The following is a 24554-nucleotide window of genomic DNA, read 5'->3' on the forward strand; positions in this document are numbered from 1 at the left end:
AAATTATTTAGGTCTTGTGAGGTTTCGCCGCACGCCTAGGCGGGACTATCCATGGAACGCCTCTGCCTTTTAATACATTGTTCCCCATTGATAAAAAAAAAAACAAAGACCAACGGACTTGTCTTGAGACGACGACTCCTTACAACTCACTCTAAGGTCATATCCAACTGAAATAGCTAAATATAGCCCCGTCTAGAATTATAGCTCTCCAAAAAATTATTTTTAAAATGAACAGTGTTAGACTATACTTATATATCATCTACCACCGAAGGGGCTAAATATAGCCCCCTAAATAATTTATCAGTTTTAAATTTATTAGTTAATTTAATAAAACGACCGTTGGATGTTTTCAAATCTAACGTTGAATTTGAATCAATTATTGCAACTGAGAAACTAAACCCCCTAAAAATGAGCTACGAGAAGGGCTACATTTGGCCAAATAATGGTCTGGTGGACTCCATAGAATAGTAGCTCAATCATCGTTTACAAATGAGTTTATGAACAAATCAGACCAAATTTTGACTTTTGAACCTTTAGCCCTCTCCATTAGAGATGACTTACGGTCATCTCCAACTAAAAGGGTTATATTTAGCCCCCATCCAGATTATAGCTCTGCAAGAAATTATTTGTTAATAAAGAATGCTAGACCATATTTATGTACCATATCCAATCGAAGGGGTCTATTTTTTAGTCCCCTCAATATTTTATTATTTTAAGTTTGTTCTTTAATTTTATTGGTTGATTAAATTAAACTAACATATTAAAATAAGGTTTCCAGACGTATTTTGAGTGTTACTTGTCGCTAAATGAATAAGCATTCGTACATCATTGAAGTGCCACTTATAGATGTGACCAGTTGAAAATTATTGAAAAAAATTAAAGGAAATATTATTAAAAGAGTTAAGAGAGGTGTGTGTATGAAAAAAAGTGTTTGAGGTGAATAGAATGTGAAGAATTGAAATAAAATGAGGTAATATAGTATGGAAGGGTGAAAAGGATGTGAGAAATGTCTTAGGTATTTATAGGGAAAAAAAATTAGAATTAGAATTCTTTTTTTTTTTTAATTTTGTCTTAAAAAAGTAAAAAGTAAAAATCCAGCTGGGCCCAACTGAAAGGGCTGCCTGGTTGACTAAAAATGGCCAGCCCGTTGGCCATATGGATGGATTTTGGCCTGGTTGGTCCCAAGATTTTTTGCCCCAGACCTTCATTGAAGATGGGTTTTGTGTCAAAAAGAGTTATGCTTTGGCATATGTCCTTATGGGCGGCTCGGTTGGAAATGGCCTAAGAGGGACACTGAGAGGTCAGAGATTGATTGACTCCTTAGGCCATCTCTAACCGACCAGGCCAAAGGGCCATATGCTAAAATATAGTTCGTTTTGACACGAAAACTGTCTCCAACCGAGGGCTAGGCCAAAGGGCTTATGGGCCTTACTTGACCAAAAATCAAACACCAGGCCAGTAGGTTGGCCAAAATGAGCCAGCCAATCAGCCTGATACAGTACCCCAGCCAGCACCATTTATTGACTCCATTCCATTTTCCAGCCTGAAATTCCCAAAGCTGCTCCAGTCCATTTTTCGATAAAATAACAAAGCTTAATTTTATGAAGCGGTTCGTTCTAGCGCCATTTGTCAGGTGCATTTGACATTAACATAATTTAATCTTATGATAAATTACAAAGCTTTTTAGACGAAAATTTTTAAAATAAAAATAAAAATAAAATCTAATTTTTTTTCCTATAAATACCTAAGTCATTTATACACTATTTTTCACATTATTTTCACCATTTCATACTATCTTACCTCATTTTATTTCAATATGGTAGTTTAATTCAATTATGTCCGAAAACCTTAGAGACAAGTGACACTCAAAATATGTCCAAAAACCTTATTTTAATATAGTATTTTAATTCAATTAACCATATTAATTTAATTAAAATAATAAATTATTGAGGGGGCTAAAAAGTAGCCCCTTTCGGTTGGAGTGAGTTTTTTGTCAAAGGGCTATATTTTGGCCTATGGCCCTTTGGCCCCCTAGGTCGGAAATGATATAAAATATAATTATCATTGTTCATTAAAAAATAATTTATTGCAGGGCTATAGGGCTAAACATGGCTCTTTGGCCCTGAAAATGCCATCTCTAACTGAAAGAGCTAAACATAGCTCCATCTAGAATTATAGCCCCGCAAAATATTATTTTTAAATAAATAGTTCAAGGTCATACTCATATACCATATCCAACCGAAAAGGGCTAAACATAGCCCCCTAAATACTTTATTAGTTTTAAATTTATACTTCAAATTTATTTGTTAATTTAACTAAATTATCGTTGGATGTTTTCAACTTTAGACGTTCAATTTCAATCAATTATTTTAAGTGAGGAGTTGGGGCCCCAAAAAGGGGCTAAGATAGAGGCTATATTTGGCCAGCCTAATATCTCTTCGGTCTAATGATGACGCCTGGTATGTTCCATAGAATTATAGCACAACTATCGGTTGAAAATGAATTTTTGAACAAATCAAACCATTTTCTAACTTTTGAACCTTTAGCCATCTTCATTAAAGATGGCCTTACAGCCCGCACCAATAGCACCGGGCGGTCGAGTATTTGATTGAATAGGCAGCCCAGCCCAGCCCCTTACCTTTAATTTTATGATAGAGATCGATTACCATCTCATATTGCACCGTTCTTCCCCGCCCAAACACCCCCCGAGTGCCAACCTGCTCGTGCTCATAGCTCGATCATTCTTAGCAAGGGGAGCATCTTACGCACTAACCTTTTCACCTTCTGCACTCCTCCCCTTAATTCTGTCGCTCGATTGTCAGTTAAAATCGCTAAACGACAGAGAGGAGTCCAGAAGGTGAAAACGAGTGCATAATTCAATTCCTGTTTAGTAAACCCTTCATCTTCACAAAGAAAGAAGTTGCACCCAATTTCATTAACCATTAAGCTTATTGTCCGAATCGATAAGAAAGGAATACAAGTCATATAACTACTACTAATCATACTACTAAGACACAATCGGCAGCCAACCTAATCTCTGCCGATCTAACGAAGCATTACCAAACCAAACAACACAACTCTATATTTGGTCCTACGAGTTTCCAACCTCACAAACAGGTATAAGTTCAAGCGTACACCACAAAGCATTCTTAACCGTCACTCTCTCGGGAAACAAGGTGCGTCGGGTTGAAAAGAAACCCGTTGTCGACAAGGTTATATCACTCTACTTCAATAAGACTCTGCCTACTTCGTCTTTCGCAACCTCCCTACAAGCCTAATACTTAAGAACCTATACACATGCTATTGCTAATGAAGCTTCAAGTGTCCAGCCACAGTGAAGCACTACCGAGACTAACGAAACTGGTATTGGGACCTCCGTCCCTGGTGGTTGTTGAAGAATAAACGCTTCATGTGGCCCCTTGGGTGTTGCAATTGCTTCTGAAGTATTTAGGACGTTCGATCTGAGGAAGCAAGCTCATTTTTATCAGAGTTCAAGTTGATATTTGACTGCGATTTGTTACCCGATGTCATTTCATCCTGTTCATTCTCATTTTTCTTTGCATTAAGAAAGCGACCCCCGCATCCTCTAGCTCTTCTCAATGCATGCTGGTGTCGAGATTCATGCAAGTATGGCTGCAAGAGTAGTTTGAAGTGCCAATGAATAAATGAAGCCTAACTAAACGTTTCATTGAACACAAGGTGCAAGGATTTGCAATCCACAATATTACCTTACGATTCTTAAGAGCTTTATTTTCAGATTCTGCTTTAGCACGAGACTGCCGACGTCGCAAGATACCATGATACTGTTTTGCATTTACAAACACAGGTTCCTCAACTGCATCTGACGGCAGTGGAACACCTGCTTGCTGGATTCCCATCAACTGAAGATGAACCTGAAATGAAACACACGCAGTAATAACCATAAATTTCAGGCGCATAAGCAAAATGCGGTCTCATCTCGCCATATTGAAGTACTATTATCAAGAAATGGTATCTAAAAGACGGGGAAGATATACCGTTGGTTGCGCGGCCCCATAGGGCTGTGAAGGATATGGCTGTGTTTCATAGGGAGCAAAGATGCTTCTGTAGTAAGGGTCTGGATAGGGGTAAGCTCCTGGTGCCTTCAATTAGACAAGCGAAGCATAATGTATCAAAATATTTGAAATACAATTTGGTACGGATGATAATTTTTCTCTGTTTTGCTCTCTACTTTGTATATGTAACTAGGCAGAAGCAGAACATTGATATGCTGTTTATTCAGTTACAGAAGCACTTACAGCAACCAATTTGTTCAAACAAGGTCAATAGTTTCAAACAAATAGTGAAAGTAGTCACAATCAATTATTTATACACTAAAACAAGAGGGCAAAGTACACAAGGGTATTCTATGAAAGGATCGCCTAAAGTGGAAAAACTACGCATTAATGTCTAGGGCTAAGAACGCTTACAACAAAGTAGGTACCAAAATGAACCAGATGAAACCTTAGGCCAAGAGGAGACATACACAAGCTGCCTCACAGGATATTGCTTATTTCAAAATCTATGCCAAGTGCCAACTATCTGTAAGAGTTCGAAGATAATTTCCTCAGATTATTATTGCAAATGAGCCGGTTATCTTAAGCTTAACCTAAAGCATTTACATTAATATTACAAACAAACATCTACATGAAACATAGCTCGAGAAGCAAAACTTACCAATGATCCTTAACATTCTAGATCTAGAATAAGAATGTTTTAAATGATAACAACAATTTCGACAACATTAGTTTGGAAGGAAGGTTGCAAGAGCAAGTAGACGGTAAATCATAAAGGAAGGACAAAGGAAGAGAAGGAGATTTTTCCTTCCTTTTGTTTAGTAAAAAGGATGGAAAGGAGGAAAAGAAGTGTAAACACGACTTTCACAATTATACCCTCACTCAAATTTAATTGCTTTGGGACAACAATGCAACCCGAAACAAGATCTCTACTAGAAATTAAACCCCCACAAAATCAAATTAAGAATTTCACGGGTCAATTTGAAACACTTCCTTCCACCTCCATCCTTTTATTCCGTTACAAAGCATAGTTTAATCCCTCTATGTACAGAAGATCAAAATTATTGAGACTCAAACCATATAAACTGCCTAAATACCTTGCAAAATACAACATTGTCTTCAAAATAAAAAGCATTGATCTTTTATTTCACGAATAGCTTTTTCCATATTTTTTTTAAGTTTAAATTTTGCAATGAATGTCCCTAATTATGACCAGATATGCTGCCAAAGAATCATAACAGTGTGATACCTGTAATTTAGTCCTATTAATCCACCAGTTTCTTTACAAGTGATGGCCTCTAATCCATTGAATTCATCTTTTTTTTATTTTTACTTTTTTCTTTCTCAATCTTGGATGCATGTCTTGAAGGCTAAATCTATTTTCTTTCCAACCATATACAAATTCTCTTTGGGGCCATGTTACACATTGCTTCACTGCTCTGTTACCCAAGTTTAAGAAGCAAACATCTCTTATATTTAATAAAATTGCAACTTCAACATCATTAAAAAGAGAAATAACTGTAAATTATTTGATGAACTAAGTAACCTGTTACCACATATATGCTTCAGCACATTCTAAAACTTGACGGTCAAACATGGTGTATAGGATCACCAATGTATACAGGGCAACATCTTCATAAACGTTCATCTTATTTTCGCTACCTGGAGTCACGACAAACACACACATATACAAATATATGGCACCAAACAAACCACAAAATACATGACACAACAATAAAGTAGAACAAGTAGTGGACTTCCTCTTGCATGAAAACACGTCAACTAAAAAAGAGTTTTAGATGGATTACCACTGCGTGTCCCGTTCCAACTTGTGGAGGTACTGCATACTGCATATTTGTGGTTGGTACTCCGGGATGAGACATTCCAATTGCAGGTAAGGATGAATGAACTTGAGACTCTGAATGACTTTGCTGGTCATCAGAATCACTATTATCTGCAAAACCATTATCGTAAAGTATATAACATTGCGGTTCGAGAAATGGTATACAAACAGACAAGTGAAGAAAGGACGAAACAAAAACCATGATGCCAAGCATCACGCAAGAAACAAAACCAAAATCAATAACAAAGAATTGAAAGCTTGGAAGCTTGAACTTCAATGTTATACAGCCAGAAATATGAGAAAAAAGTGTAGTAAATCCTACATCACCACCTCGGTCATTATGTAGCATGGAAGCAATATATGAAACACGTAGTCGGGATGTGATAAAACAGCATTACTAGACAGCACTAAGGCCGACTAAAACAACACAAGGTAGAGCCTTCCTTAGGGCACACCTCAAATTAAAGGGGTAAATGGATTATCAGTGAGATGGTAAATTATGTAAACCATAATTCGAAGTCAGGAATACCAAAGGAAGTTGAGGACTGGAAGTCGGGAACAGAAACAGATCTTGCTAAAATCAAACCGTGATTTCAACCTCAACTTCAGAAATGGGATGGGTATTTGGAATGAAAAAGGTAAGCAGATGTTAATCTCACAAAAAGTTATTGGATTCTAGAATAATCCACAAAAAGAAAACGAACGAACCCTTACTTGAACAAGTTTAACACAAAATTTACACCATTATTTTTATCAAAGAAGCAGAAAAACCAAAACGACCAGTTTCTTGCCACATTAACTACTCCGGCTCAATTAAATGCCAGAAACATGCGTCCTTATCCATTTACACCAAGTTGAATGGACTTAGTCACTTAAAGGTATGACATGATGATATGAAATTTATGAATATGGATTTTGGGGGAAAAAATTTACCGGAATGATGGCGCACAGAAGAAGTCATGAGGATGTTGTATGTGGAGAGTTCGAAAACAATATGTAGCTGCAAAGTAATAATCACCCAGGTCAATGTCATACCAAAATAACATGTTACTACAATAATAAGAAAGTATGACTTTGCTGAATTGAAAATCTATTAGTGTAAAAAATAGATTCCATCTGTGAGAACGAGCGAGTGTCACCACTATCACTAAAAAAATATCACAAAAACAGAAAATTACAAGCAGACCCAATCTACCAACACCAAGGCACCAAAAATCAACCGAACTGCAACAACACAATTGGAATTTAGGGCAAAGAAAAGAATATCCCTAAAATTCAGTTGCTAGTCAATGCCCACAAAGAAGCCCAAAAGCTCACTAGTACGGCCTACCATAGTATAATATAACCACATATATTTGAGAACCACGAAAAACAGAAGCTGCAATTGGGAAGGGAATTGGGAACTGATATCGCAGAACCATATCAGCAAAATGAAAGAACAAGATACAATCAAAGATACGCGATGACACTGATAGCCTTCAAGTATGAACTACTAATTTCCAAAGTGTAGCTTCCATTTTCCAGCATAACAAAGATACTGAAATAGAAACAGATTTAAAAAAGGTGCACTAGGCTTTGTCTCCCTCCACAGAGAGTCCAAGGAGGACTGGATGTACAAATCCTTACCCCCATTTCGAAAGGTTGCCAATTCGAATGGGTGACTACCAGATCACAATGGAGCAATCTTACCATTGCGTCGAGGCTCGAAATACATAGATAAACAAATCATCAATAAACGAGAACTCCCTCCACTCTTAAGTTGTAGCCAAAGCTGCAGATTTATACTTAATATTTCTTCAATGAATGCCTTGAAACAACTAATTTAGCTCATGAAACATAATCATGGTTAAAAGCAGAAAGTAAACCCTACTCATCTCAATAATTTCCAATCCAACCAATTAAGTTCATCTGTATGCCCAATTCCATAATCAAGTAAGAAACGCAGAATTAAACCCAGAAAATTCAGCTCAATTAACTCTGAAAACACCTAATAAACAAGCTAAAAAAAATTAGAAAATCCACCAAATCAGCAAGAACAAACAAGTCCCCAGTTCCATGCATTTTCCCCCCAATTGCACCAACTGGAGACTTCCCCATAATTGGCATGGCAAGGCAAAATAAATTAGAGAGCAAAAATGCTAGGGTTTCGAAATTTGGGAAATTTACCCTTTATTCGCTGGTTGCTGCCACTTAATTAGTAAAAAATCTGCTTCTTCTGCAGGTACGAAAAATGGCGTCTGACGGAATCAGAACTCCTCTCTCCCTCTCTCTCTATAAATATATATCCATATTATTATCTCGCTCTCTCTCTCTCTCTCTCTCTCTCTCTCTCTATACATATATATCCATATTATTACTACTTTAAGCTGCATGCCCATTTATAGCCATACAACATTTTTATTTTATTTATTTATTTTATTTTATTTTTTGTGTTTTATTTTTATCGGTTAAGTGTCGAGCAGGATAGGGAGAGGTGGACACGTGGGCCGTCGGATGGAGGGGACTGTTTCGGGCAAGGGGGAATGTGCTGCCCGGGAGATAATCTGGACCAGGAATTCGGCGGGGCCTACTGCGCGGGGGAGTGGGCGGGATTGAGAGTGACCGCTGAGCTACATTTCCGTTAGGGTCCACGTCCTCTCTGAACTACCTATTTCAAAGTTTTCTTGACACAGATGCTTTAAATATATTAAAAGAAATTGTAGCAATAATCGTTTAATTTTAACTTAATTAAAATGGTGATTGTTTTCTTTAACTTTGTTGGAATGTTTGTGAAAATGAGTCACGTTCTACACAGGAGGTTGAATTGAATGACAAATATAAAAAACCGAATGAGAAAAATTATAATTATGATCCCTTAACTTTAACTCAATTAGAGAAATAATCCTTTAACTTTAACTCAATTAAAGTAATGGTCCCTTAATTTTTACCAATTGTAGCAATAATCATTCTAACATAACTCATTTTGATAGAATTCTAATGGAGTTAACGAAAATGACCATAACTGTATATTTTGATAAGTTAAGAGACCACTAGTAATTAATTTTTAATTGAGAGATCATTATTCAAACTAAGTTAAAATTGAGAAACTTTGACACAAATTAAATTTAAAAAAAAAAATTCCGCCAACACATAATTTTATTTAAAATTTACTCTCACGTTTCCTCTCTCACGCATTTCTCTTCAACTTCTCTCTCATATATTTTTTGTGGGGCCTACTATGTGGGCCTAGGTTGGGCTCTTTCTCTCTAGAGATATTTTTTAATGTGATCGGTATACGGGGCAGTACATCACATGTCACTAAACAAATGGTGAGATATGTGTGTTAAAAAGTTAATAATTTAAAAAATAAAATTTCTCACCATACCTACTAAAACATATGATGTATTCCCGTCATAACTAAAAATTTCACTTCTCTCTATGTTTACTTTTCTCTCATTTGAGTCACGAGGAAAAGAAAAATAAGAAGACAAAGTAGGAATAAAAACAAAATAGTAGTAAACAACACTAGTGCGTATCGGAAGGGTGATGGATTTATGGATAACAATTTATGTTATCGTGATCGAGTGAAAAGTGTGTGGTGAGATTGTTTTTCATTTTAATTGTTATAATAGTTGTGGTTTCGTAAGTTGACCATGAAATATAGATCTCTGGTACGAGAAATTATTGAATAATACAGTATCATCACGTAGCATTAATAGATAGTAGTTATTGTATCGGACAAAAATTGTCTGTCTTTCCACGTAGTCACAGTTAAGTTACATCAATATTTTATATTACTATTTATTTTTGTCTTATTATCTTTATTAAAAAAATAATATAAAATGTTGATGCGGCTTAACCGTGACCATACAAAACAGAAGAGCACGAAAAAACATTGAAAGTGAGAAGGCAAACAATCCCTTGTCCTATATATCACCACGTAGCATTATGGGCAACGTATGACATGTGGCAGAGTAATTATTAAAGAAAAGTTGAAGGCTGGGTTTCAATGCTTCTCCCGTTCCTCTACTCCCTCCTTTTCCACCAAAAAATAAAAAACTAATGAAAAAAATTTGAAAACTTTGAGTTTTAACGATAAAGACAAAAGAAAGAGTAAAATGAATTATATCAGAATTGACTTTTTAGTGTAAAAATATGATTTTTCATTAAAATGAACAATATTGATAACTTTTTGTTAAAATTCCCAAACAAAAAATTTCCTCCACCTCTTCTTTTGCTTGAATTTTGATTGAATCTCATCCTAAACATTAAAATCCACAAACTACAAATACCAGAAATCTCATGTTATTGGTTCTGGAATTTTTTGCTTGAATCTAATTGCAATTTTTTGATTGAATTTTGTTTTATCCTTTTGGATTCCAGCTTGCGCAAATTTGGAGGTTCTGAGTTTTCTTAGACAAAGATAACATATGCGATTCAATTTGATGGGTGAGTTTTTAAAGCTTGGGGGAACCATTTGCAAATGAAAAAATTGTTGTCCTTCTTGCTTCATCTGCAGATGGATGGGAACGTGATGGGTGATTTTTTTTATTTTTTAACAAACGATATTATATACGTTAAAAATGATGAAGGGTTGGCTTAGGCTCATAATAGGTTAGCAATAATATAGTTCAAATCCATATTTGGCGAAAATCGAACGTAAGACTTCTCACTTACATATGAAGAAGAATATCACTAAATCGTAAATACTAAATGGCACGTGATGGAAGAGTTTTAAGCTTGGAGGAATCAGATGTGGCAGCCCAGAGGAGGCAGAGAGTTATGTGACGGAAAAAAGGCAAGAAGGAGATGGGGGAAGGAGGAGATGAAGTTAAAAAATTTCCGTTAACGAAGAGGAAAGAGAAGAAGTCGGTTAATGAAATTATTAATAAAAAAATACTGATAATTTTTATTATCTCACAATTCCACGTGCCGTGATTTAATTAATAAGTACCCCATTTAACAATGCCATGTGGTACTACAGTACCACTCTATAATATCTTCTCTGATATAAGTTTGATCTCCATTTTTGTAGTTAGAGTGTTTCATTTCTATATTAGCGGGAGGAAGATTTCAATAAATCATATTAACTCAATCATAACTAAATTTTGTATTCGTCATTCATAAATCATAAAACTTTATACGTATAAATGAGAAAAAAAATATAACAGCACTACATCGTAGTGTATGAACATAACTGATCACTAAGAAAGTAACTGAATTATATTATACTTGTGGCTAATAAAATTAGAATAATATATCGTTCATATAAAAAAGAAGTTGACGGAATAATTGTTGCAGATCTTGTTCTCTTCCCTTTATTTAAAAAAAAAAAAAGAAAACAGTTGACGGTCATCTAAAATTATTCATTTTTATTCACCTTTTTTAGCCCCGTAGAAGCTATGAGAAGTTTCACCTTACCCGTAGTCAGGATCAAGCAGACTCACCAGTTCGGAGCATTGAACTCGGGACCTCTCACATTTTTTTGTTTATTGAGAACCGCAGTCCGCGCTATTACCACTAGGCCACTTACACTGGTTATTTTTGTAGACTTTTTTTTAACCCAAGTCTAAAAGCACGAGACGCGTAGAAAAGGTAAATAAAAGCGTGTAGAAATTATATTTCAAACTTAATTATATCAAAATTTATCGTAATTTAAAAAAAAAATTGCGTTTAGATTTGCTCTGCTAGGCTTGTTTTGACTAGTTGCCAACGATAATTGATTCAGTTGGTAATAACATGCTTGTGGTTAACCCCCAATTCAAGTTCGATCCTCATTACCAATGCCATCAGTTCTCATTGGTGCCCCATTTGTAAATTCATACGTAAATTTATATTAGTGTCAGCTGACAGTTTTGTGTCACGCATAAATAGCTTGAAGTTGTGGGTATATTCTGGTAATAGTAAGAGTAGCCAACCTCCCTATAAACTTTTCATTATAAACAATAAAGAAGATTTGACTAGTCAAATTCGTCGGCCATATTAATGTAATTTTGGGGGCTGGTCTTCTACAAAAACCCTTCCAAATTCTAGTCCCTTAGAGTCTGTTTGGTATTCTACTTGAATTCAACTTTTTAAACTCAAAAACAATTTTCAAGTTTTAGGTCTTAAAAACTTGTTTGATAAAACTATTTTAAAAAACTGAACTCAAGACTAACTAAAAAATATAGTCTATTATCTAAAAACACAAAAAAAAGAGTTTTTAAACTTAAACTCGTTTTTTTTTTCTCTCCCTCCTCCCTTCTCACTCCAAATTTATCTTTCTCACCCTTCTCTTTCTTTCTTCTTTTTTTACCTTTTTTTGTCTCTCCTCCAATCCGCTCTCTTCATTCTCTCGGTTCTTTTTCTCACTCGTCTTCCAATATATCTCCCTCCGATCCTCTCACGTCTTTCTCTTTCCTCCAATCATCTCTTACTTTATTTCCTTCTCTATCCTCTTTCTCTCTCAGACCCTTATTTTTGGATCTCTTTGTGCAGTTTAAGTTGTAAGATTTAGAATTTTTAAATCGCATACCAAACAAGTTTTTGAGTCTTAAAAAGAATTGTTTTCAAGAAAAATTTTTAAGAAATGTTTTGAGAAATTATAAAAAAAAATTAAATAGAATACCAAATAGGATTTAATATATGGGTTTCTTGCTTCTCTTTGCCTTTTCTATGTGACATATGGGCCTATTAGAGCATTGGGCCATATGTGAGTAAATTAGCAGCATCATACAGGTTGAGAGAAAGGCAACGGCTACCTTGAAAAACAAAAAGAAAAATTTTATTTGGACCCAACTATCCTATTTCTACACCTAATTAAATAAATTTCTCTACTAAACTTTCAAATTTGTCCTTAAATAAATAAGAATAAGAAAATAAAAGAAAATAAGCATTGGTGTTTTTATCTCTACCCCAATAACTCAAAAAAATGGGGCACGTCTACACTCCTCCATTATTTCCCACGAAACACACCTAAATGACAACAAAATATGCTCTTGAGTTCATCAACAAGTAAGCTTGCTAGAAACCCGTGTTGCATGAAGCCCTTAGCGGCCCTCATTTATAATTTCAACAGAGAAAACTTTTTACCAATTCGTTAGACATGAAACAAATTCCTGCAATATGAGAAAAAAGCTTCCATGTCAGTGTCTATTTAGAAGATATAGCAACAAGAGTTTCTAGCAAGTTGACTTGTTAGTTTTAATAATTTATGCAAGTAGCCAACTCGTAGATAATGATTCAAACAAGCAAACGTATTAGCCAAAAACCTACGCTGCAATTATAAATGAGGGCTGATAGGGGTTTCTAGCAAGCTGACTCATTGATGAACTCGAGATAATATTTTACTGTTATTTGGGTGAGTTTTACCGAAAATAATGGAGGAGTGCTCCGTTGTGCCAATTTTGGAGTTATAGGATGTAGAGACAAAAACATCAATGTTTATTTTATTTTCTTATTCTTATTTATTTAAAGATAAACTTGAAAGTTTAATAGATAAAACTTGTTAGTTATATATAAAAATAAGATAACTGGGTGTAAATAAAATTTTTCAAATAAAAATGCACCATATCAATGCCAAATGTGACCATGCAACGGATCGTATGATGCAGAATAAATTATTTCAAGTTGCCAGGTCGGGTGAAGCATCGCAGTGAGAGAGAGAGAGAGAGAGAGAGAGAGAGAGAGAGAGAGCCCGAGGAGGCATAGCAAAAACCCGACCTTTGGGACTCTCGGAGGGATCACCTTCCCCGTGTACGACTCTTCTGCTTGCAGATTCTTGTGCATGATCCAACTCCCCCATCACCTATATTAACTCCTCACGCCACCCGCAAGACCTCTCAATTCAGATTTCAGACCACCCTCGATCATCCAATCATGTCTCATTGTGCTCTCTCTCAGGTAGTCCCCGGCCCCCTTTTCAGATTCGTGTTTGTTTCCCGAGAAAATGAAAGAAAAATTGAGTCTTTGGTCGTTTCGTGATTACCCAATTGCTAGATAGCAGATATTTGATTAGATATGCTGTTTTTGTAATTGGGTTTTGATTGTTTTGCTTGCTTGCAGGGTTCACTGACTGTTCCTGTTACAAGTGATTTCTCCCTCAGAAGATCTGTGTTCAAGGTGTGATCTTTGTATTTTTGGTGGTGTTAATTTCGTAAAGTTGTGTTTGTTTTTTTTCATTTATTATAGCTTAGCATTTCTCGGATTCTCCGCTCGAGCTTAGAAGCACTTTTGTTAGCATTACTTTGTGTGTCTTCAAGGATGGAGCGTCTAGAAGAAAAAGAAGTTGCCTTTTCGGTTTTTTAATTTCCGTTTTTCTTCTCTTTAGGATGTTATAATCTTAGCGGGCATTGTAACATAAATAGTTTTGTTTCAAAGTACAACCAAACAAATCGTAGCTGGTAAATTTGAATGTGATGGTGATGGTCTCTTGTGTTGTTAGAAGCTGCCGTGGGCAGTGATTGTCAACAGTTGTGAATTTGAAGTTATGAGCTAAATTTAGTTTAATGATTTGTAATTGAGTTGAATGTTAAATTGTATTAAAAAGATTTACAAGCGTATGAATATCTTTGCGGTTGAAACAAATCTCTTTATGCTGATCTGATTAAGTTTAAACTGCGTCTTAGACTAATGTTTTAGGGTCTTAATATGATGGTTCAAGTTTACCTGATAACGGAGTACATATTTAACCTGCTATGTGTTTGTTCAGTTGATAACTTTCACTGAAACCGCTTGTAATTTTGCTGCAGGCACGAAGTGTTAACTTTAATGATAAATCATGGGCACCTATTTTACCTTTGGACTTGAAGACGAAGAATGGGCAGCTGAGAAATCAGCGCATTGTATGCATGTCGGTGCAACAAGCTAGTGCACCTAAAGTTAATGTAGCTCCTTTACAACTTGAGGATGCTAATGAACCCCCATTAAATATATACAAGCCTAAGGAACCTTATACTGCAACCATTCTTTCTGTTGAGAGGATTGTCGGCCCAAAGGCTCCTGGTGAGACTTGCCATATTGTTATTGATCATGGTGGTAATGTGCCCTACTGGGAAGGGCAAAGTTATGGTGTAATTCCTCCTGTAAGTAACTTATATTTATGTTTTCATGAATATTTGCATGATTTTTGGCCTTTAAAGTTCACTCGGGTTGTCTTTTTTTTTAACGAAATGATATACTCACGTTCATCTGTTTCATGCTCTGCCTATGGATATCCGGTGGAGTTATGATTTTAAAATTAAGAGGATTATGATACAGTGGTTTTCAGCCCCATTTGTTGTCTATCCTCTTCACTAAAGCCGCATAGTTTTAGACAATGTCATTGGTTCCATCGTCGCACTAAATTCCTCCTTTGTAGTACCTTATTGTGATTCACTTGCATAACAGGGTGAAAACCCAAAGAAACCTGGGGCTCCACACAATGTTCGTCTTTACTCAATTGCATCCTCAAGGTATGGAGACTATTTTGATGGCAAGACAACCAGTTTGTGTGTCCGCCGTGCTGTCTACTATGACCCTGAGACAGGAAAGGAGGATCCTTCCAAGAATGGTGTATGCAGCAACTTTTTATGCAACTCCAAACCTGGTGATAAAATTAAGATCACAGGTAAGAGCCTATTTTTTTAAAGAACATTCGGACTTTTTAAAATGAAATTTAGCTTGCGCAATAGTGCATAGCTCATGGCAATGAACTCATACTGCTCGGGGACTGTGCCCCTTGCTCATTTAGTTACCCCAGCCTGTTCTTCCCTTTTGTTATTTACCAAATGCCTGCCTTCTTCGGATTTCCAACATATATGAGTTCGATGTTCGTTTTAGTTCTTGCCTTGGCCGAGTCATTTTATGGATTTGACACTGTTGCGTAGTTAAGATGCACTCTTTATCAGTAGTTAATTGTACTTTAAATATTAATATGGCAGGGCCTGCTGGCAAGATCATGCTTTTGCCTGAAGACGACCCAAATGCCACCCACATTATGATCGCCACTGGCACTGGTGTTGCCCCATACAGAGGTTACCTTCGTCGCATGTTCATGGAATCTGTTCCCAAATTCAAGTTTGGCGGCCTTGCATGGCTATTCCTTGGTGTGGCCAACACTGATAGTCTCCTCTATGATGAAGAATTCACCAAGTATCTCAAAGACTACCCTGATAATTTCCGGTATGACATAGCACTTAGCAGAGAACAGAAGAACCAGAGAGGAGGGAAGATGTATGTTCAGGATAAAATTGAGGAGTATAGTGACGAGATCTTTAAGCTACTGGATAATGGGGCCCACATATACTTCTGCGGGCTCAAGGGTATGATGCCCGGGATTCAAGAGACCTTGAAGAGGGTTGCAGTTGAAAGAGGGGAAAGCTGGGAGGAGAAGCTTTCACAACTGAAAAAGAACAAGCAATGGCATGTGGAGGTCTACTGATAAGGCACTGTTTCTGAACTGATTTGTGTCTCTTTCTCGAGAAAATGTTGGAAGTCTCTTATGCTAGGTAAAGTTTTCTTCTTTCTTTGTTGTAAGTTGCCCATTTGACAGCTTTAGTTAAGGAACTTGAGTAACAATAGCATTCATCTGTAGCATTAGACAAAGAGCCAAGCCGTCATCTTGGCCGCACCAATTTGTGAAACCCTTTTTATTGTTGATTGATGTTTCATCTTATGATGCTGTTTACTACTTTAAGCATTTATATATGATCGATAGCTGCCCAATTGTCCTGTAAACTATCTCTGGAGTGAATCACGTTTGGATTAGGTGGTTCGAGCGATCAAGCATTGTGGTGTATAAATGCTTCCGATGTTCCTCAGCCTTTGATTGTTTGATTGCATTAGCCATTATCGAGGTTCTCTGTCCAACTACAGAAACGGAGAAACACTTTGATTGCCGAATGATTTTCATCATCTTTTACTTTTTATTTATTTATTTTTTTTTTCAAACAAATTTTTTTGTTAGATTAGATGTTAGACTGCGTAAAGCGGGAGCCTTGTGCACTGGGTACAACCCTTTAGATGTTAGATTAGTTACTGACGGGTTCGAACTTACCTGTCATGCAAGGGCTCTACTTTTTTCCACCACTGTAGAAAGGGGCCATGTGGCTGTCCAACTGCACACAAAACATTGCACTCCCTGTATTTGGTCTCACCGCTCGCCCGCCCGGTCTCACCCCTTGCGGCTGGTGCCCTATGTAACGTTGTAAAGCTGGAACACAAGAATCTCTCATGCTTTGTTTAAACAATATTACGTAATAATCAGAAGGATCCTTCTGTCACATGTTTGGTGGTTGTCCTTTTGTCCTGTCAAAATGCCAATTGTCTCGTGATTGCAACAATAACTGACATAACACGAGTACATCGGTTCACAGCGTCCTGGACACATGATACAACTTCAAGTGAATGAAAACCTACATATCTTTGTATGATCGGTATGAGACTTTACGATAACAATGTGCTCGTGTCATATAATTCATAAGTTATGACTCCACTGATTAACGTTTGGCATGATTCATGAGGCGGTTCGGATTTGAAACTAGAAAGTGACCAAATTTTGGATTTGACGCTTTCCTTTGAAAGTGCCAAACAATTCCAGTCCTCAACAATCTGGAGAGTGGGGTATAAATCTTGTAATATTCCCTTCCTAAAAAAGCTATTCTCTTATAGATGTTTGTCTCTCTCTTTTAGGTCGGTGTATTCGGTTGGATATTGTTATTCAAATTTATTTTTATTTCTCACATACGTGTCTCAATTTTCGATCGTTAGATTCAATGAATTTAAAAAAATTAATGAGTAGGTAAAAAGTAAGAATGAATATGTGAAAACACTATTCTATTCGCTTTTATGGATATTTTAATCTTTAACAAAAATCTAACGGTTAAAAAAATGAGGACCATGGTGGCATATTTCGATTACCAAACTTTGTGTTGTGAAGATCATAATCTTATCGAATCCTAAGTCACTCTAACCTTAGTGATGATGGTGCTTGGTGGTGTCAAAGTGCAAACCCACTCAGTTGATGCCTTATCTCTTGCTTCTGCCGGCCATGTTTGCTTGCCACATTCTGTGTTCAAAGGGTTAATGCAATTCATATTATCATCCTGCATTACTAGTAAGGTTTCAATTTTAAGACTTGACTTGTAGAGCGTAATTCTAACATTGTATTTATCCTTCGCCAGCTGATTATGCAATCAATTATTGTCAAAAGAACTTTATGTGAAACGGTTTATTTTTTATTTTTTATTTATAAATTTTTTCAATACAGATTGTATGTTTTATAATTTTGAAAGGATTTTAAGTTTGAATTACTCATTTTTATTCATCGTTGAAGGTGTTGCATTTTTTGCTCACCATCTTATTGTTTATTGTTGTATGAGTTTGAGTTTGATCTAATTTATGTATTACGCAAATCTCAAAATTTAAACTAAAATAACAGTGATTAGTATGGTGATGAACATTACCAATACTTTAGGGTGGTGAGCGAAAATCTACTTGCTAAAAAGAGTTTGAAAACATTTTGGAGGAATGATAAGGAGACTCTCTCAAAAGTAAGGCTTTTCATGAACTCTCTGACATTTCATGTTTTTTGTACAATATTTTATAATGTTGTCACATGAATTTACATTGGAAGAATATTCCTTAGCATTTCTCAACATTTTTTGTGACGTGGCATTTCGATTGTGTCAATTGTCACGGTGTCATCTAAACATAAACTTTGTCAAGAAAGGCAACTCTCAGGTGGGAATTCATGTACATTTGCAAAAGTGGCATCGTGTACACACCACTACTTTTCAATGTTAATAAATTAATAATAAAATCAGGTTTAATATTACCTTTGACATTTTATTTGTTTAAAATAAAGGGAGAAAGAAATAAATACGAAAATGCATGAAATTTAATTTAGAATGTCAAACATTTACAACAATTTCTAGAAAGGCAATAACTCAAAATTGGGATGACCCACCAGCTGAAATATCATTTGACAAAAGTAACAAAATTCCTTTTCATTACTAAATACGCATTACAGAATTAACCCATTGCAACATAAGTAACTAATTGTCTAGATAGTTTTGACGCAGGCAAGTAGCTTGTTATTGTGCATAGTATATTATTCTTTAACGTACTGCGTCTTAATTTTCCTTCGATTTCTTCTTCACTTATTACTTATCAAATTTGTTATTCATGAGGATTGAACATGATACCTACCACCTATAACTATAAGCAGCGGTGGAGTTGAAGGGTCGTGACAAAACTTCAATCAATATGCAGCTCAACCCTTATTAAGAATGAATATATACATATGCACCATAATATGGATTCCCACCAATTCCTTTATCTCCTAACAACGAGTATTTAACCAAATCGATCTACTACAATTCTAAAAAGAAAGAAATGAATACATGCCCAACTGCCAATTTGGAAGTTGGGAGCAGCAAAAGGAGTGTGGTAGTTATTTAAGGGAAGGCAATTAAACTGCCCATATCCTGAAATTAATAATTTTAATCTCAATCAATCCTTCCTGTCCTACCATTGTAATTCCTCCTCCTCTGACCTTACAATATAAAAACAAATAAATAAAATATTTTTCAACAAATAGAAAAACAAAAACGAAACTGAAAAAACAAAACCAAACAAAAACACAGTTGTTTCAACAATCCTCCTCCTCCTCCTTTCTCTCTCTCTCTCTCCGTCTCTCTCTGTTGCTGGTTATTTCTCTGAAGAATCAATCATTCTATAAAGGGCATTTCCCATTTCTTCAATCCACTGGTAAATTTGATATCTTTCTCCATAATTTTATATTTGTCAGGTTAGTTTTTCATTTCTTTGGATGGTTGGTTTCTATCATTTTCTATTTATCTGGTTTCTATGTGAATGATATAGCAGTCGTTGGATTGATTTGGAGCCTCTGATTTGGACCAATTTTCCACCTTTAGTTGCATGTTCTATTACTTTTGAATTGATCCCATCATTTATGATTATTAATTAATTATCCCTTAATTGTTGATTTGGGTTTTGTTTCTTGTAATCATTGATTTCATTTTGTTGCGTGTGATTGGAGCTTTCATCATTTGGACACGAAAAAATCAACAAAAAAATATCACGTATTTTGTCCATTTATGGGGTTTTTGTAGCCAAGTCAAATAGTATTTTTGTTCTTTAGTTTTTCTCTGAATTTGATGTGGATGTTTGGATTATCGGACTGCCTTCAACTTCGAATGATGTAAAAAATCCGTCAACGATTAGTGCATGTTCGCAGTGTTATTGAGAATTTTATTGTTTTCAAACTGATTTTTGCTCACAGATATGGGGCAATTTGCTTGATATGAGCTCTACAGGTTAGCTTGTCTGCGTACTTTATGCTAAAGAAGTTCAAATTTTGAGGCTTTCGATTCGGTGTGGTTGTTTCGTTTCTGGAACGTTTTTGCTCAGGTTGGTTGTTTTAGTCTTCCTTTTTCAGGTCACTGTTCTGATTACTTGAAAATAACCGGCATCACTCGTTGCATGATTGTAAGTTATTTGAGGAGCAATGAATCACCGTTCTATGGAGCTTGGGAGGCCTGCCTCAGGTATGCTTGTAAAACTCAAATAAAAAAAGAAAAATACAATATGAATAGGGTCTTATAACTTGAATTTTTTTAGATATTATGAATTATGCACCGTATTTACATGTAATATTCGGGTAAGAAAGGAAAAAGGAAGGAAAGTTTTGTTCTACATACTTTCTATTGTGTGTGTACTATTCACTGGACTGTACATGTTTGGCATAAAAAGAAAGTGTCCTTTATGTTTATTGCTTTAATCTAGAAACTGAATGACTTGCATGTTTCAATGCAGGTAAAAGAAGATTAAAAGATTTATTGATCCAAAAAGATAATCGCAATTGTGCTGATTGTGGTGCAACAGATCCTAAATGGGCGTAAGTTTTTTCCCCTGGATACCGACATTGTGTCAGTGTTTGAATAAGCACCAAGTCAATTATTGCACTGTTTGAGACATGCTTGATTCGTAAGTAAGCTTCAGAGCCCAATGATGAGTGTGTCGTGAAAAGCTATTAGTTGACATCCCAAATTTGGATATACATGTTTCAGGACAATTGAAAATAAATGTACATTAGGACAGTTTACTTTCATTCCTATATCCTTCTGATTTGTAAGGTTCGTAACTGCATTTGCAGGTCAGCAAACATCGGAGTTTTTATATGCTTAAAATGTTGTGGTGTGCACAGGAGTCTTGGTACTCATATATCAAAGGTAACCGCTCCTGATTGCTGGATGCATCTAATTTAATTTTTTAATGGAAACAATTTGCTAGTTGAAAACATGACAGATGACTAGTTAGGGACACTCATGCTTCGGAGTTTTGTTTGCAGGATTGTAATATAACTAAATTTATACAGAAAAAAAAAACAGAAGCATGATTGTTTTTAACGACACAAAATCTACTGACCAAAAGTAAATTTGTAACTCGAAGAACGAAATAACCGATTGATCCCAATCTGCTTTCATCAAGGAAGTTCATTTGATTTTTTACTTGAACTTTCATCCTTGGTTGTTTGAGTTGGACCGCAAGGAAACTGGGGAAGTTTATTTCAGTTCTTTTACCAAAAAAATCTCTCTTTTGGGTTGTCTTCTTCTTTTGTTTTTAGGATGTCAGGCACAGTAGAACTATTCCAGGCTTGCTCGGCAATCTGTCAAATGTTGCTTAATTGATTGATATTCATTATTATTTTGTTTTCTCTATATTCAGATGTGATGTCCCCAGTCGTATGCATTATTATAATTGTATATTTGTCTTAAACAACATGAATTTGAAATGTTCAGGTTTTGTCAGTGACCCTGGATGAATGGTCTGATGATGAAATTGATGCAATGATAGAAGTTGGAGGAAACTCTTCTGCAAATTCAATTTACGAGGCTTTTATTCCTGTGGGAGTTTCAAAGCCTGGACCAGATGCCGGTCATGAGGAACGTTCAAAATTCATCCGGTTAGTTATGATATAGAATTCTAGAATCTACCACGGAGCAGATTCAATTGTTGGGTTATTTTTCAGATTTTTAAAGTAGTCACATATTTATGCAGGTCAAAGTATGAGCTTCAAGATTTTCTGAAACCTAGCTTGCGAATTAACTCGGGTCCTTCTAGAAAGAACACTCTCCAGAGCACTCTCCAATCAAATAGTTTTTCTAGAAAGATTATCGATAGTTTCCGTTCAAATTCTTCACAGAAATCGGTAAATATTGTCACACCTTATGTCTGCCTTTCAATTATGTAGTTTGAGTATTAAAGTAAAAGTTGATATACTTTTGGGAGGGTGGAATATAACTTTGTTCCATACTTGACATGTGCAGCAGGAAGGCATGGTAGAATTTATTGGTTTATTGAAGGTAAAGGTGATTAGAGGCACAAATTTAGCTATTCGAGATATGATGACAAGCGATCCTTATGTCATCCTGACTCTTGGGCAGCAGGTTAATAATTCTTTCACTTTTCTTTTTTTCCTTGGTACTGAAACTTCAGAATCTGCGTGACATGCAGAACCATGTAGAATTTATGAGATCCCTTTACTTCCTATCTCCTGGTTACTTTCTGTTTCCATGTCAAAGTCAAACATCCAAAATATCCCCAGGAGAGAGATTAGAGAGAGAAAAACAGGGTTTGAAGGGACGAAAAGGGGGGATGGGGGAGAGGGAGAGAGTTCATCTTTACTTGGTTTTTGCATATAACAAGGAACATGGGAGTAAAACTTTCAAAGAACAAGGTTGTTGACACATGCTAACGGGCTAGATTTGATTAAACGTATTAGACCATTTATGGATTGCGAACCAATATGTTAATAATAACATAATTTCAATTTCAATTCACTTGAGACTGACATTTCTTTATTTGATATAATGTAGACTCTTCGGACGACTGTAATAAAGAGTAACTTGAATCCTGTCTGGAATGAGGAACTCATGCTGTCTGTACCTGAGCAATTTGGACCTTTGCAGTTGGTACGTATATCTATGCCTCTTTTCCTCTTCATCTTTGCACATAATTCATTTGTTATTCGATAAGAGATTATTATTATACTCGATAGATAAGGAAACACCCCCTTTTTTTTTTTTTTTTTATGGAAAACTAATGAAAAGGGCTTTTGAGTTTTAATCAAAAAGACAAAAAGGTGTTGTAAGTGAATAGTATCAGGAGTGAATTTTTGGAGTAAAAATGTCATTTTCGTTAAAAGTGAACAGTACCGTTAAAACTTTCTTTTTTTTTTAATCACATTTTGACGCCCATTTTGTAGGGCCTACTTCGTAATGTATTTATACGGTTCGGATCGTTGAAATACATTACGAAGTGGACCCTATAAAGTGGGTGTCAAAATGTGTGTCAAAAAGCGTGTGCCCACCCATCCTAACCCTAATATGAAGTGGGCCATACTCACCAGAAGCAGTCACGTTAGCCTCCGGCTATTCGTATGTTAAATGTCATAACAAAATTTGTTTTGATGATAAGGAAAACTTTGATGATGCAATTTGACTGCTTCCGAAAGGTTTTACCTTTTATCCTTTTTCACTTGTAGATTATGGTATACATGGATAGCAGATTAGCCTGTCTCTGGTCTAATCAGAAGCCTTTATGTATTACTTGGGAAGTATGTTATCGAATCGTTCTGCTTGTCACATTGCAGCAGGTGTTTGATTATGACACGTTCTCGGCTGATGACATAATGGGAGAAGCAGAGGTTGATCTTCAGCCTTTGATAACATCTGCAATGGCGTTCGGGGATGCAGGAATGTTTGGCAACATGCAAATCGGAAAATGGCTGAAGTCGAATGACAATGCCCTCATAGACGATAGCACAGTTAATATTGTCGACGGGAAGGTAAAACAGGAGCTGTCTCTCAAGCTGCAGAATGTTGAGTGTGGAGAATTAGATTTAGAACTAGAGTGGATGCCCCTTGAGCAATAGGTAAATAATTCAATTATTTTTTGTTCATCGTATTCAATAAAAACCTGTCGTTTTTGGTTGAGTTATGTATATTGTTGTATGAAGACTTAGAAAGAGACTCTAAGAAAAGACAGGGAGTGTTTGAAGCTAACGAAAGACTTGGCGCAAACTGAGCGTAGTGGCGTTCTAGGATTCATACAACCGACCTCACTTAATGGGATAAGGTTTTGTTGTTGTTGTTGTATGTATATTTTTGTATGGAATGGCACCATACACTAGTCTCCATCTTGTGTACTTGCTCATAGAAATTCGGTTGTCACTCCAGTTAATGAATTGCCGTTTGATTGGGAAAAATTAGATCATAAGTCCCTTAGTCACAATGGTTTTGCTTATTTCCATTGGAATCTTCTAGTTCTAGAAAAGAAGTTGACCTGGTTGAGATGAAATTAAAGGGAAGAGTAACCCTAACCATATGTTTACTTGGAACGGGAAAAGTCATGAATCGAGGGAAGAGTAACCCTAACCATTTTATTATTTTATATGTCGGTAAACACGAGAAGTTGAGCAAAATTTTTGATTTGAAAAATTGAAATTGCTTTATTCAACTATTGAGAAAGTAAGTACTACTAGACTAAGAGCTAATTAACAAAAAAAAGAAATATTACTAAACTGAATCCGATTCTTGTACAAAGATCCGACGCAAGTAACCGTGTTCTTTATCATCATCTTCACTTTGATTGTCGATGATGCCATGACCCACAAGCTAACCCAAAGTCAACCAAGTGCTGTGAGCTGGACTAAA

The 24554-nt window shown here is 35.9% G+C and overlaps 3 protein-coding genes across 6 annotated transcripts; 2 read left to right on the forward strand and 1 right to left on the reverse strand.

Annotated features, from left to right (window-relative positions):
• Positions 1 to 2890: 2890 nt before the first annotated feature.
• LOC137726594 (nuclear transcription factor Y subunit A-7-like) lies at positions 2891 to 8190 on the reverse strand. 2 transcript variants are annotated; one of them, XM_068465529.1, is made up of 6 exons: positions 8044 to 8190; positions 6811 to 6877; positions 5843 to 5988; positions 4017 to 4121; positions 3729 to 3893; positions 2891 to 3633 (listed from the first exon to the last, which is right to left on the reverse strand). In XM_068465529.1, exons 2-6 carry the CDS (start codon positions 6836 to 6838, stop codon positions 3448 to 3450), a joined length of 630 nt encoding a protein of 209 aa, XP_068321630.1. In that variant the 5' UTR covers positions 6839 to 6877; positions 8044 to 8190; the 3' UTR covers positions 2891 to 3447. The 2 variants fall into 2 exon arrangements, with proteins under 2 accessions (XP_068321630.1, XP_068321631.1); XM_068465530.1 differs by lacking the exon at positions 8044 to 8190 and adding an exon at positions 7748 to 8018.
• A 5303-nt stretch (positions 8191 to 13493) lies between these two features.
• On the forward strand, positions 13494 to 16489 carry LOC137725997 (ferredoxin--NADP reductase, root isozyme, chloroplastic). The gene is made up of 5 exons (XM_068464846.1): positions 13494 to 13737; positions 13900 to 13956; positions 14586 to 14918; positions 15223 to 15442; positions 15756 to 16489. Exons 1-5 carry the CDS (start codon positions 13714 to 13716, stop codon positions 16253 to 16255), a joined length of 1134 nt encoding a protein of 377 aa, XP_068320947.1. The 5' UTR covers positions 13494 to 13713; the 3' UTR covers positions 16256 to 16489.
• A 2997-nt stretch (positions 16490 to 19486) lies between these two features.
• Positions 19487 to 24124, forward strand: LOC137725602 (probable ADP-ribosylation factor GTPase-activating protein AGD13). Of its 3 annotated transcripts, none has more exons than XM_068464345.1 (9): positions 19487 to 19584; positions 20120 to 20384; positions 20653 to 20734; positions 20993 to 21068; positions 21639 to 21802; positions 21898 to 22048; positions 22167 to 22286; positions 22716 to 22811; positions 23495 to 24124. In XM_068464345.1, the coding sequence occupies exons 2-9, from the start codon at positions 20345 to 20347 to the stop codon at positions 23771 to 23773; spliced, it is 1008 nt and encodes a 335-aa protein (XP_068320446.1). In that variant the 5' UTR covers positions 19487 to 19584; positions 20120 to 20344; the 3' UTR covers positions 23774 to 24124. The 3 variants fall into 3 exon arrangements, with proteins under 3 accessions (XP_068320446.1, XP_068320445.1, XP_068320444.1); XM_068464344.1 differs by having other exon boundaries at positions 20276 to 20384; positions 23492 to 24111; XM_068464343.1 differs by having other exon boundaries at positions 23492 to 24110.
• The last annotated feature ends 430 nt before the right edge of the window (positions 24125 to 24554 follow it).

Source organism: Pyrus communis, chromosome 2 (genome assembly GCF_963583255.1).
Source record: "Pyrus communis chromosome 2, drPyrComm1.1, whole genome shotgun sequence".
NCBI classification, from domain to species: Eukaryota; Viridiplantae; Streptophyta; class Magnoliopsida; order Rosales; family Rosaceae; genus Pyrus; species Pyrus communis.